At 69.0% G+C, this 12,799-nt stretch overlaps 2 protein-coding genes across 2 annotated transcripts; both read right to left on the bottom strand.

The window, feature by feature from the left end:
• Nucleotides 1-1,229: 1,229 nt before the first annotated feature.
• On the bottom strand, nt 1,230-5,863 carry NR4A1 (nuclear receptor subfamily 4 group A member 1). Its single transcript, XM_065659689.1, has 7 exons — nt 5,746-5,863; nt 3,019-3,818; nt 2,643-2,772; nt 2,393-2,544; nt 2,105-2,307; nt 1,852-2,030; nt 1,230-1,769 (listed from the first exon to the last, which is right to left on the bottom strand). The coding sequence occupies exons 2-7, from the start codon at nt 3,814-3,816 to the stop codon at nt 1,513-1,515; spliced, it is 1,719 nt and encodes a 572-aa protein (XP_065515761.1). The 5' UTR covers nt 3,817-3,818; nt 5,746-5,863; the 3' UTR covers nt 1,230-1,512.
• Nucleotides 5,864-8,646: 2,783 nt separating this feature from the next.
• Nucleotides 8,647-12,736, bottom strand: TAMALIN (trafficking regulator and scaffold protein tamalin). The gene is made up of 8 exons (XM_065659647.1): nt 12,580-12,736; nt 11,213-11,262; nt 10,890-10,944; nt 10,175-10,277; nt 9,991-10,084; nt 9,855-9,921; nt 9,702-9,768; nt 8,647-9,625 (listed from the first exon to the last, which is right to left on the bottom strand). Exons 1-8 carry the CDS (start codon nt 12,718-12,720, stop codon nt 9,183-9,185), a joined length of 1,020 nt encoding a protein of 339 aa, XP_065515719.1. The 5' UTR covers nt 12,721-12,736; the 3' UTR covers nt 8,647-9,182.
• Between the last annotated feature and the right edge of the window lie 63 nt (nt 12,737-12,799).

Raw genomic sequence — 12,799 nt, 5'->3', positions numbered from 1 at the left:
GGGACATGGGGACATCAATGTGAGGACCTGGGGAACGCGGGGACAGGCGGACATGGGACCCTAGGGACATGGGGACACTGGGATGCATGGAAAGGGGGGCACGGGGACACCAGAGACAGGAAGAGAGGAATATGGGGACCCGGGGCACAGGGGATACTGGAGACAGGGACATGGGGGCACAGGGACAGGGAGGATGGATGGACATGGGGGAACAGGGGCAGGAGGACACAGGCACAGGGCACGTTGGCATCAGGCCACCCCTGCCCCTGTGGGGACACGTGTGCTGGTGTGCATAGAGGGAGGACTGTGGCCATGGCGTGTCACCGGGCACACATGTGGCACATGTGCCAATGCCATGCGGCCCCGGGGCAGTCGGTGGGGCCTGTGCCAGCCCCGGGGCTATTTTTACCTGGCCCCACTGGCCCCATTGTCCCCATCCCTCCTGCAGCAGCCGCTGCCAAGGGGATGGGGATGGGGATGAGGACAAGGTGGGCACCCTGTGGGACACTGCAGAGAGGGGACAGGGCCCCACCACCCCCCTGCTCTGAGCCAACCCGTGCGCTTGGGGTGCACAGTGGGACTGGCACGGCAGGAAACAGACATTCCTGCCCCATGGCATGGTCATTCCTGCCCCACAGCATGACACAGCTATTGCAGCCCAGCACCAAGCCGTAACCCCCCCTTTCCCTCCATCCCCGCTGAATGAGGACAACCTACCCCCCAAAACACCCCCCGCCATGGCCCTGCTGTGCGTCAGCGCTGTCCCCGTGGCGGGGGTGGGTGGAAGGGGGGGACAGAGGGACCCTTGTTATGTGCCGCTGCAGGCCCCCCCCGGTCCTGCCCTTCAATGTGGCCCTTGTTCAGCACCAGCCCTCGGTGTCCCCATCGACATTGGCTCCAGGGCCAGGCCATCCCCGGATGGATGAAGGGGACAAGCTGGGGACACACACACACACGGCACCAGCTTGGTCCCCCCCACTGCATCAGGATCCCCCGCTCCCCCCGCCACGGCTGGCGCTGGCACTGGCCACATCCCAAGGGACGAGGGGGACATGGTCATGCTTCCCGGTTATTTTAGGGATCATAAATCAGGCGAGCGACAGGTGCCGGGGGGTGAGTGACGGTTCAAGGGCAGCGGCGTGGGCAACGTGCGGCTCTGGTCCCCCCCGTCCCCAAACCGCCCCCCCCAGCTGATACAGGCAGGGAGGATGCACGAAGGAAACAGGCGCTTTTGGCAGCTTTCGCACAAGTTTATATACAGAAAATGGCCCAAAGAGGCAAAAAATAAAGGAAAAATATATAAAGGGTCTGGGAGGGAGTTTGAGGGGACCCCCCCTCTGCACCCCCCCGCTCTGTACAGGATCCGTCCGCTCGCTATTTACAAAGGGGGTGTTTTTACAGGGGAGATGGGGAGCACCGCGCCGGCGATGCCCCCCCCGGGGGAAAGGCACTGGGGCAGCGCCATGAAGGCACACGTGGGACCCGGGTTATCCCTGAGGGATGGGGGGGGCTTCAGAAGGGCAGCGTGTCCATGAAGATCTTGTCGACGATGGGCGGTGGTGGCACCAGGTCCGCCAGCTTCAGGTAGAAGATGCGCTGCAGCCCCTGCGTGCAGAGGCTGCGCAGCTCCGGCAGCTTGCCCAGCAGCTTGGAGAGGCAGCCGGGGCGGGCGGGCTCCTGCCCTGCCGCTGCTACGTGCTCCTTCAGGCAGCCCACGATGCGGTTCTGCAGCTCCTCCACACGCTTGGGCTCCTTCAGCCCGTGGCGGTCTGGGAGTGGGGACAAGCGGAGACGTGAGGCCATGGGGATTGGTGGGGATGGGGACAGTGCGGGGACAGGGCTGGGTCCCACCTGTGATGATGACGAGGGCAGCGAGGCAGGAGAAGGAGGGGACATCGACGCTCATGCGGTGCAGGCTCTGGGAGAACTCGAGGATGGCGTCGATCCACTCGCCGAAGCCCCGCACGCACTGCAGGCGGTGCAGCACCACCCCGTTGCAGAAGATGAGTTTCCCTTCCTCTGGCTTGGAGCTGTGGGGACAACTGTGTGTCACCCCACTGAGCATGCCCCCCGGGGCTCCCCACGCCGTGCCCCAGAGGCCCACCGGTACGCCAGGCGCAGGATGAAGAGCTCGAGGAAGGCAGATTCCAGCAGCAGGTCCTGGTCCTCCTTGGGCAGCTCAGTGAAGCCCTGGATCTTCTCAGCCCACTTGCGGATGACGTCCATGGAGCCGGTGAGCAGGTCATAGAACTGCTGCACGTCCACCGAGTCCTCCTTCTCGAACTGGCACGGCACCGACTCCTGGAACTGCCACGGGAGCCGGGTCGGGAACGGGGTCAGGATCCAGCCCCGGAGCAGCCCCGGCCATGGAACAGGATGGCATCAGCCTTACCTTGGAGTAGTCAAGCTTTGTGGCGCTGGGGATGGAGTCAATGTGTGCCCGCACCAGGGAGGTGATGAGGCTCATGGGGGACGTATCCGGTGGCTGCTTGGGCTTGGAGGGCAGCCGGCCCCGTCTCCCCTTCAGGCTGTCGGTCCGGACCACTGCAGCAAGAGACATGCAATGAGCGCGCCTGTCCTCAGCGCAGGCTGTGGGGCAGGACCCCCCCTTTCCCCCCAACCCCAGGATGGGTTCCCGGTACCTTCTTTGACCATTCCGACTGCCAGGCACTTCTGGAAGCGGCAGAACTGGCAGCGGTTCCTCCGCCGCTTGTCCACGGGACAGTCCTTGTTGGCCAGGCAGATGTACTTGGCGTTCTTCTGCACCGTGCGCTGCGGGCGGGGAAGGAGCAGCCCCAGCTCAGCCCGGGGCGCTGAAGCCACCGAACAAAAGCCCTTCTGTCCTTCCCTGCCTCCAGCCCCAGCCCAGCATCCGGCTCCGCATTCATGGGGAGGGCTCCGGGGGCCGCGCTCCCTGCCCTGCCCCTCCCCGGGGTGCCCTGTAGCATCCTCCTCCGGCTGCTGCAAAGCATTGTGGGAGTATCCCGGCAGCGGGTTGGGATTAAGGGGTCTCTTTACCTTGAAGAAGCCCTTGCAGCCCTCGCAGGTCCGCACGCCGTAGTGCTGGCACGAAGCGTTGTCACCGCACACAGCGCAGCGGCCGTCACCAGCACCGGGGCTCCGTGTCTTGGCGGGGGCCAGCGCTGGTCCCTCCAGCAGCGGCGAGGTGGGGGCCAGGGGCAGCCCGGGGAAGCCCCCGGGGGAGCCCTGACCCGGGGTGAAGGCGTCTGTGTCCAGCAGCCGCGGGTCCAGGCGGGCCGAGGGGCCCGGTTGCCCCTTTAGGGTACCGGGAGACCCCCCGGGGCTGGGTGCTGAGGGGCTGAAGGTGAAGAAGGGGGACGGGGACCCCCCGCCCTTGGCCGGCTCAGCCCAGGGCTGCGAACCCTCGTAGTTCGGCAGGGGCGAGAACGCCCCGAAGGAGCCCTCCCAGCCCGGAGCCTGGGGCGGCTGGAAGCCCGGCGTGGTGGGCGAGGGGACCGAGCAGGGGCTGCCGTAACAGTCCGAGCCACTGGAGGAGAGGGTCTCATCCTGCTGCCCGCCGAAGGCGCTGGGGTAACAGCCGTAAACCTGGAAGTCCTCCAACTTGAAGGCAGCGGTGGGCTGGCTGCCGGCAGGCAGCTGGTAGAGGAAGGCATCGAACTCGCCGGCGTAGCCCTCCATGAAGGTGCTGAAGCTGGGCAGGGCTGGGGCGGCCGACAGGTCGGCTCCGGCCACTTCCATAGGGAATCGGCCGCCGTCGGGGCTGAGCAGCTCTGCCGGGCAGCGCTCGCAGGGGCCGGTGCCCGCTGTGCCGTACTGCGCCTGGATGCAGGGCATCTCTGCGTGGAGAGCGGGGCGTCAGCGGGGGACCCCACGGCCGCCGCTTCCCCCCCGAAGGATGGAGATGGGGCGAAAACCAACGGGGGCTTCCCCGGGATCCCCCCGTGCCGGATCCGGACCCTCCGAGCCACTGGTGCCCGGTGGCAACCGCCACTGTCCCCACAAAAGGTCACGCTGCAGCCAATGGGCGCAAAGGACATTCCCCAAAACGCTGGCTTAGCAAAGCCGCCGAAAGGGAAGGAGCGAGGAATGCGGCCGGTGGATTCCCAAGTCCCGGGGCTGGCCGGGGGAAGCCGGGGCTGAACCGGGGCTCGAGAGTCCCACTCCCTCCATGACCCATTTCGGGGCCTGTCGGGAAAGCAGAGCAGCCGAAGCCACCGACTGCGGCGGGTGCGGAGCCCACCCCAGTGTCCCCCAGCGCCGCGGTACAGATCCGGCCCCATGTGGGACACAAGAAGAGTCCCGGTGCAGCTGAAAGCCGAGGCAGGAGTGACCCGGTGGCAAGATGATAATGTAATTCATCTCGCAGACCTTTAAAGGTCACAGCGTGCCCGGCCCCCGGCAGCCCCGGCTCCGCTGCCAGCTCAGTCACCGGCTTCCCCCAGCCAAGCCCGGGCAGCTTTCCCTGGCTCTGGGAAAGCCGATCCCTGCCCTAGGAGCCAGGGTTAAAAATACCCAGCCTGGTTCCAGCCCTGGCACCCGTAGGGTGGCCCCGGTGGGATTTGGGACCATTCACCAGGGATCGGGGCTGTGATGTGCTCCTGCGGTGGGTTCAGAAGGGATGGTGATTCCCCCCCCAAACCGCCTCCTGTCCCTGCACACAGCCGGGGGACACTGGTGGCAACTCCCTTACTCAAACACTTTGTCCCTCGCCGGTGGCATTTGGGGTCCCCCTGCCATGAACCCCCCCAGGGCACAGATCAGCCCTTCAGCCCCTGCGCTGCCCATGGCCTGGGCAGTAACTGCAGGTTCCTGATCCAGGAGCGCAGGCAGCTGCCCCTGCCTGGGCACGGTGGCTGCTGCCTGCACGGGCTGGTGGCAGCCCCTGGCACGGGGCCCTGTGCTGCGGGCGGGTGACAGCAGCCGGCAGCAGGTAATGCTGCCCACGTCCCGCCTGCACCCCCTGCCTGGCCCACTGCCTGCACCCATTGCCTGCCGCCTGCCTGCACCACCTGTCTGCACCCTCTGCCTGCACTCATTGCCTGCACCCACTGCTTGCACCCATTGACTGCCCCACTGCCTGCACCCATTGACTGCCCCACTGCCTGCACCCCCTGCTTGCACTACCTGCACCTCTTGCCTACACCACGATGCCCCCGGTGGCTGCCCCCACACTCCTGCCCGCATGGTGCTACCCGCTCCGGCTCCGTGCCCGCTCTGCTCGGTGGGGTGTCCCCGGAGGGGTGCCCCGGCGGGATAGGGAGAAACAGCTCCCGGTCCCTCGCGGCTCCTCCGGGAACTCGGTGTCGGGCAGCCCCCGGACCCCCGGGACCGATGCGCCTCCCCTCCCGGCTCTCCCCGCTGCCTCCGAGGGTCAGCCCCGCACCGCGCACACCGTCCGGTCCCTTCCACCCTCTCCAGTGGCAGCGGGGCTCGCCGGGACTCGTCTGTCTCTTGGACAGGGAAGACCCGAGTCCCCCGGTGCCACCGGGACGCCAGGCACCATGCAATGCACTTTGCAGAACGCCCACAGCCCTGAGCCTCCGGTGTCACCGGGACTCCCGACCCGGCTCCCCTCGGTACCACTGGGACGCCTGACCCGCCCGCCCCCGGTGCCACCGGCACTCCCGGTCCGGCTCCCCCCGGTGTCACCGCGACTCCCGACCCCTGCCCTTTGCTGAACTCCCACCTCCCTGCGCCTCCGGTGCCACCGGGACTCCCGACCCCTTTTCCCCCCCCGCTGCCCCCGCTCGGCGCCGCCCGTACCGGGGAACCGGCGCTCCGGTCCCGCTCCGCTCCCGTTCCTCCTCCGCGGGCTCCGCCGGGCTCCGGCCCCGCCACTACTTTCTCTTAAGCGCTCGGTGACGCGCGGGGCGGCGCGCGGGCCCGTGACGCACGGCGGAGAGGGGGGGGGGGGGCGGTTCCGGCGGGGGCGCGGCCGTGACGCACGCGGGGTTCCATTGACGCAACCGCGGCGCTCGCGCTAAAAATACCCGCGCGGACCCGGCTAAAAATAGCGCGGGAGCCCCCCGCACCCCCCCTCCCCCCCCCCCCGGGGCTCCCGGAGCGGGGCGGGGAGGGGACAGGGCGGGGGAGGCCCCGGTGTCGGCCCCGGGATGGGCGGGGGCGGGGGGGGGTATCCCCGGTGTCCCCTCGCTGCTGGTACCCCGGTGCCGGCATCTCCCGGTGCCGTTATCCCTGCTGGGTCCTCGGTGCCGCTATGCCCGGTACCCCCTCGGGGCTGGCATCCCCGGTGCCACTTGGCGCAGGTATCTCCGGTGCTGTTATCCGTGGTGTTCCCATCCTCGGTACCACCTCGATGCCCCCATCTCTGGTGCCCCCTCGCTGCCGCTATCCTCGGTACTCCCGTCCCCGGGGCTCTCAAGTTGCCGGTACCCCCATCCCTGCCACTATCCCTGGTGCCGGTATCCCCAGTGCTCTCCTGTACCCCCGGTGCCGCTGTGCCCACTACCGTTGCTTTTGGTGCTCAGCGGCCCCGGTGCCGGTACCCCCGGTCTCCTCCTGCTCGATGGCCGGGTACCGGGGTGGGGTTGCAGGGGACGTGGGGTCCCGCCTCACACCCGGTCCCCGAGGGGAGACCCTTGGCCGGGCCGATGGAAAGAGCGGCGGCTGCTGGCGGGCGCCCAGCGCCGGGAACAGCGCCCGCGGGCTGGAAAGATGAGCTCAGCCCGTGCGGGGCCGGGCCGGGCCGACGGGAGGGCGAGGGGCGGGCGGAGGGGGTCTCGGTGCCCCCCCCCGTTACCGCCCTTGTAACCCCCTGTGCCCACCGGTACTACCTCGGTACCCAAGGATACCCGGTTTCGGGGGCAAACCGAGGGTTCTGGGGGTGCCCCGACCAGCCGTTCTCTTTCCTCCCACCCGGGTTGTCAGTCTCGTTAATGCCACCCCCGTTAGTGCCACCTCCGCAGAGCCCCCCAGCAGCGGCAGAGCCCGACCGGGGGAGCGGAGAGACCTTGAGGCCGGTGTCGCCGCGTCCTCGGTAATCGCAGTCCGCTCTGTGGGGGTGCTTTACAGGCACCCGCCCATCCCCTGGGCGTCGGGGCTGCAGTGGTGGGGAGCGGGGCCCAAGGAGAAGACGCCGGGACCCCGGTGCCAGGACCCTGCCCGACTTCACGGGAGCCGGCCCCGCGATGGGGAAGCCCGCACCGGAGGGGTCCCGGGGGTCCCGGTGCCTTCTCCCGCCGCCCGTTCCCGGCTCCCTCGCACCGCCCGCCCCAGGCGAGACGGCCCCGTGACGTCACACCTGGCCGATGACGTCCCCGGGATCCCGCGGTATCACCGGAGCTGCCCCCGCGCGGAACCCAGGGCTCGACCGGGACCTACCGGGGGTCCACGCGCCCCAGCGGCCGGTACCGGGGCTTGGGCCGGTGCCAGCGCACGGGTATGGGCAGGAGCCCCCGGGACAGGGTCAGGGCGAGGGTCCCGTAGACAATGGGAGTCCTGGAGCCACCGGGGCCGCAGCGCGGGGCCGGCGGCAGAGCGGGAGGCAGGCGGGTGACACCGGCAGCCCCCGCACACGGGATTAGCTGTACCCCGGGGGTGGAGAGAAACCGGAGCCCGGTCACCACGGCAAGGCCATGAGGGGGTGCGGAGGGGGAGCCCCGGCTCACACCGGCCTCGGGGGGGCTCATGTCTGGGTGCTGGTCGCAGGGTGCCCATGGCCGGCCCTGGCTCGCAGCGCGGGGTCTGTATTTGTCGGTAGTGAGCGGCTGCTCCGGGCATTCCCAACCCATATCCCGCATCCTCAGCCCCCAGCGCTGCCCGGCCCCGCCGGTGCCACGCGTGACCGCGGTGTCCCGCCAGCGCCCGGCACACGCCGGGCTAAAAACAGCCCCGTGTGGGGCAGCAGCTGACGGGGGTGGGGGGGTCCCGGGGTGGCCGTGACGGGGACGGGGTGCCCCGACCCTGGCAGCGGCTGAGCGCGGCCCCGGGAGCCGGACCATAAATGTCCAAGCACGGAGCGGTGCTGGAACGGGGACAAGGCAGGAGAGCGGCGGGGACCCGGCCCGGCCCCTCGCACACGGTACAGGCATGGGCACACGCAGCCCTGCAGCACACACATGTAGCACACATATGTAACACACATGTAGTACACATGCAGCCACAGCCCCTGGGTTCTGATCCTCAAATCCTCCTGCAGCACCCTCTGGGGCTGTGGGGGGCTGAGCCATGGCCGGACCCCTGGGCCCAGTTGTGGGGTTCAGGATCTCAGAGCTGGGGGGTCCCCAAACGCACGACGCCCCAGCTAGGGATGGGGGTAAGGCAGAGGGGAAACTGAGGCACGGAGCCTGGAGCAGAGCGCTGGGGGCTCCAATGGAGCCCTTGTGCAAGGCCACTCCATTGCACCCATGGGTGCTCGCTGCAGAAGCCGGGGGGGGGGGATGTGTGTCTGTGGACCCCCCGTGCCCGTCCCGAGCGGAAGGGCTCGGCTGGGACCAGCTTCCCGCAGGCTGCTGGAGGAAGCTGGAGCAGGAAGGGCCTGGCCAGGGCCCCGCAGCGCCGGGACGGGGCCCAGTACACGGGGCTGGGGGACACGGAGAGGTCCTCGGTGACATCGCTCACACTGGCAACGGGGCACCGCGGGGGCCTGGGGGACACGTTCCCCCCCCGGGCTCTGTGTGCCCCCCAGTCACAGCCACACAGCACTGCAAAACGTCTCTGTATTGGTACAAAAGCCGCTGGGGCAGGACCCCCGTGAGCCCCAAGCTGGTGGGGGACGGACACACAGGGTCCCCCCCCCCATGTCCCCCAGTGAGGATGGCAGCGGGTCCTGAGATGAGCGGTGGCTTCGTGTGCCGGGCCGGGGTGGGGAGGGTGGGGTGTCCATGTCTGCCCCGTGGTGCTGGGGCCCCCTATGGCTTGACCGGGCCAAACCAGGACCCCTGGGGCTGACCCCGAGCTCCTCCAGTGGCCCCCGGGGGGGGCTCGTAGTCCCTTGTAATAAATAAATAAATAGGCCTGGGGGGGGGGCTCAGTACCCCCGTTAGAGGTGACTCCTCCTGGTACCCCTTTAGAGGTGATGCTTCTCTTGGTACCCCCGTTACAGGTGACTCCTCCTGGTACCCCTTTAGAGGTGATGCTCCTCTCGTCAACCCCCATTAGAGGTGACTCCTCCCTGTACCCCCGTTAGAGGTGATGCTCCTCCCGGTACCCCGTTAGAGGTGACCCCTCTGTAGCCCCCGTTAGAGGTGACTTTCCTCCTCCTCCAGCGCCCGGTTCAGCCCCGGGATGAACTTGAGCAGCCGCCGGCGGAAGCTGCTGTGCCGGCCCTTGCGGGGGGCAGCGGCCGCCCCCTCCCCGGGGTCCCCGGCCCGGCCCCACAACCGCGCCCCAGGGCCCGCTCCGCACTTGAGGCTGGCGCTGCGGGCCAGGGCTGGCCGGGGTCGCGGTGGGGGGGGCGCGGGCCCCGAGGTGCCCCTGTCCTTGTCCCCATCCTTGTCCCCGTCCCTGTCCCCGTCCTTGTCCCGGTCCAGCGAATCGGCGGAGGCGAAGAGGCAGGTCTGGTACAAGGAGTCATCGCTGCCGCTGGCGCGGGGGGAGCCGCCGAGGAGCCCCCCCTCGCCCTGCAGGCACCAGCGGATCGACTCCAGCGTGTCGTAAATGCTGGGGTCCTTGGCCACCACGCCTGATGTGGAACACGGGCGTTAAAGGGGCCGGGGGTGCCCCACAGGCCCCCCAAGCCCTCCCCGGCCCCCACTCACCCCGCACCAGCCGCTGCTCCTGCACCATCAGCGAGCGGTACTCGCCCCACTTCTCATAGAGCGTTTGCTGTAGGGGAGGGAGTGGGGGGTGAGAACCGCTTGGGTGGGGGGTCCCCAGCCCCTCCAGAGCCCCCTCCAGCGCCCCTTCCTCACCTTCAGGTACTGCAGCCGGGCCTCCAGCTCAGCCCTCCGGATGGACGTCCCATAGAGCGTGTCGAGCCTATGGGGCAGCCGCCGTCAGCACGGGGGCGCTGCGCCCCCCGGGCCCCCCCTGCACCCCCCAGCTCACCGGAGCACATTGCCCGAGCTCTTGATGATCTCCACGATGTCCCGGTGCCGGACGCCCTCCACATTGAGCCCGTTCACCCCTGTGATTGTGTCCCCTAGAGATGCATCGCGGGGGACACACAGAGGCTCAGGGATGCTGGTCCCCCCCCCAGGACCCCCTCTGCCCCCCCCAGGGATGCGCTCACCAGCCTTGAGCCCCGCAGCCTCAGCCGGGCTCCCGCCGTGCACCCGACACACGAAGGTGAACATCTCCACACTGTTCCTGTCCTGGTGGTGCAGCCCATAGGTCTGAAAAGGAGGCACGGGGGGGGCTGGTAAGAGGCACAGGACCCCCCCTCCCCAATGCCCAATCCCCTCCCCGTGGCAATAAGGGAGTAACTGCAGCGTGTAATAGTGATTGTGGTGATGTGGGGCAGCACCAGGCCTCCGGTGGGGGGGGTTTCTCGCCCCATATGGTGCCCCCCCAGCTGCCCTCTGTCAGCACGGCCGGGGGAGGCTTCGGCATTGAGGCAGCTCCGTCAGCGCTGAAAATAGACCCTGGCTCAGAGACAGGGTAAAAATACCCTCGATGCAAAGCAAGGTGCAGGCTGGAAGGGTGGGGAGCATGGCCTGGGGTGGCACAGCATGGCACAGTATGGCCATGGCACAGCACGGTACAGCACGGTACAGTATGGCACAGCATGGCATGGCACAGTACGGTACCGCACAGCACAGCATGGCACAGTATGACCATGGCACAGTATGGCATGGCACAGTATGGCCATGGCACAGCACGGTACACCATGGCACAGTGTGGCATGGCACAGCACGGTACACCATGGCACAGTGTGGCATGGCACAGCATGGTACACCATGTCACAGTATGGCCATGGCACAGCACGGCATGGCCCTGGCACCCACCTGGATCTCGAAGCCAAAGGTCTCTTCTGCCTTCTTCTCCAGCGTCACCACCCTCCTGGGGGAGACAGGGATCAGGGCCATGGCAGAGCCCCCGGCACCCCCCCGCCCCGACGCTCCTGCTCACACCTTGAGATGCTTTGGGGTTTGGGTGCTCTCTGTGCTGGACAGGAACCCCTCTCCCTGGGATGGGAGCTCCTTGGCCTGAGCCCTGCAGCTTGTTCCGAGGGTGCTGGGCCCCAAAGGGAGCAGTGACCCCATCAAATCACCCCATTTCCAGCCCTCAAGAGTGGGCTCACACCCCAGGACCAACCCCCCCATCATACCTGTGCTCCTCTGGTGAATGGCTCGGGGACCCCCACTTGAACCCCGCACCCTGAAACAGAGGGACAGCGTCAGTGGGGGGGACACGTTCCCCTGTCACCCCCTCTTGGGACAGCCAAAACCGGCTGTCCCATCGGCCAGCTCTGAACCCCTGGGCAGCACCGTGCCAGCCCGGCACCGAACCAGCACCCGGCTGCACCCATCACCCCCCCCCCCAGTGCCGGCCGGGCATAACGAGGCTTTTATGGGTGCTCAAAGCCACCCTCACATCACCGCACCCCACGCCACGCTCCGGGGGGGCCCGCAGGCACAGAGGGGCCCTGTTGTGGCCACAAAGTCGGGTGTTTTCATGTAAAATGTCGTGTGCCCCCCCCCCCCCCCGGCCCGGACAAAGTCTCTGTTGTGGAGGGCGCGGAGGCGGAGGGACCCTCGCCGCGGGGCCAGCGCTGTCCCCAAATGCCCCTCCGCGGCCGCCCACTGCACGCAGCAGCCCCGTTCTGACCGGAGTCCCCGTGAGCCGGGCCTCGAGAGGGGCACACGCGGGGGCCATCGGCTCCGTGCCCCCAGCCCCGTGATGCCCCATCCTGAGCGCGTCCGAACCCATCAGAACCGGGTGCGTTCAGAGGGCCCCGCGTCGGCCGCTGAGTGACGGGGAGGGGACGCGGGACGCCCCGGCCCCCTCGGGGACGGCGCCTTGGCCGGTGAGCGGGGGCCCGGCCGGTGCCAGCACGGCCGCGGGGGCCGCTTCTGCTCCGGATGTCGGCTCCGCTCCCGCTTCCCCCCGACGCTCAGGAAGCGCCGCGGGGCCGGGGGGGGAGCGTCAGGGCGGTGACAGCCCCGACGCCGCTGGAAAGGGGCTTCCCCAGGGGCGCGTGTCCCGCTAAAGCCGAGCTCAGACCCCAGCAAGCCCCGTGTCCCCCCCCGTCCATGGGGCAGAGTCCTGTGGGACCGCAGGGACACGTCTGTGACACGGCCACGTCCACCGGGGTGCGGGCCTGCGCCTGCCACCCCAAAGCCACAGAGCAGGACGTGAGGAGGAACCAGGGCAGGACGTGAGGCTTGGGGGGGACAGCACGGAGCAGGATGGGGACGCCGGGAAGATGCTGCGGGAGGATGGGGGGATACTGGGGGGGGGGGGGTCACCGGGGCAGGACGGGGACACGGGGAAGGGGTCAGGGGCCGTCGGGGCAGGACAGGAGCCCAGGGGACGCCGCCGGGGCAGCCCCGCAGGGTGCAGGCAGCAGCGACCCCGCATCCCCGCTCCCCCTCACACCCCTTGAGGCCCCGTTACCGGTCTCAGCGCTGCGCTCCCCACCGGGAGCGGGCTGGGGGCAGCGGGGAGGCGCCGCCGCCCCGGCCTTAGCCCTACCTTGCGCACCCGGGGCAGGGTGCCCCCGGCTGCCGCCAGCGCTCGGTAAACGTCGGCGGGGCCGGAGCGCTCCGGGGCCGCCGCCGCCGCCACCACCGCATCCTCCTTCGGCCGCAGCCGCCGCCGCCGCCGCAGGGTCATGGCCGGGACGCGGCGCCGAACGCGCCGCTTTATCAGCCCCGGAGGGGCGGGGCCAGCGCACACCACGCCCGTTTCTGTG

Source organism: Lathamus discolor, chromosome 23 (genome assembly GCF_037157495.1).
Source record: "Lathamus discolor isolate bLatDis1 chromosome 23, bLatDis1.hap1, whole genome shotgun sequence".
NCBI lineage: Eukaryota > Metazoa > Chordata > Aves > Psittaciformes > Psittacidae > Lathamus > Lathamus discolor.
This window is presented reverse-complemented; position numbering and strand designations above follow the sequence as displayed.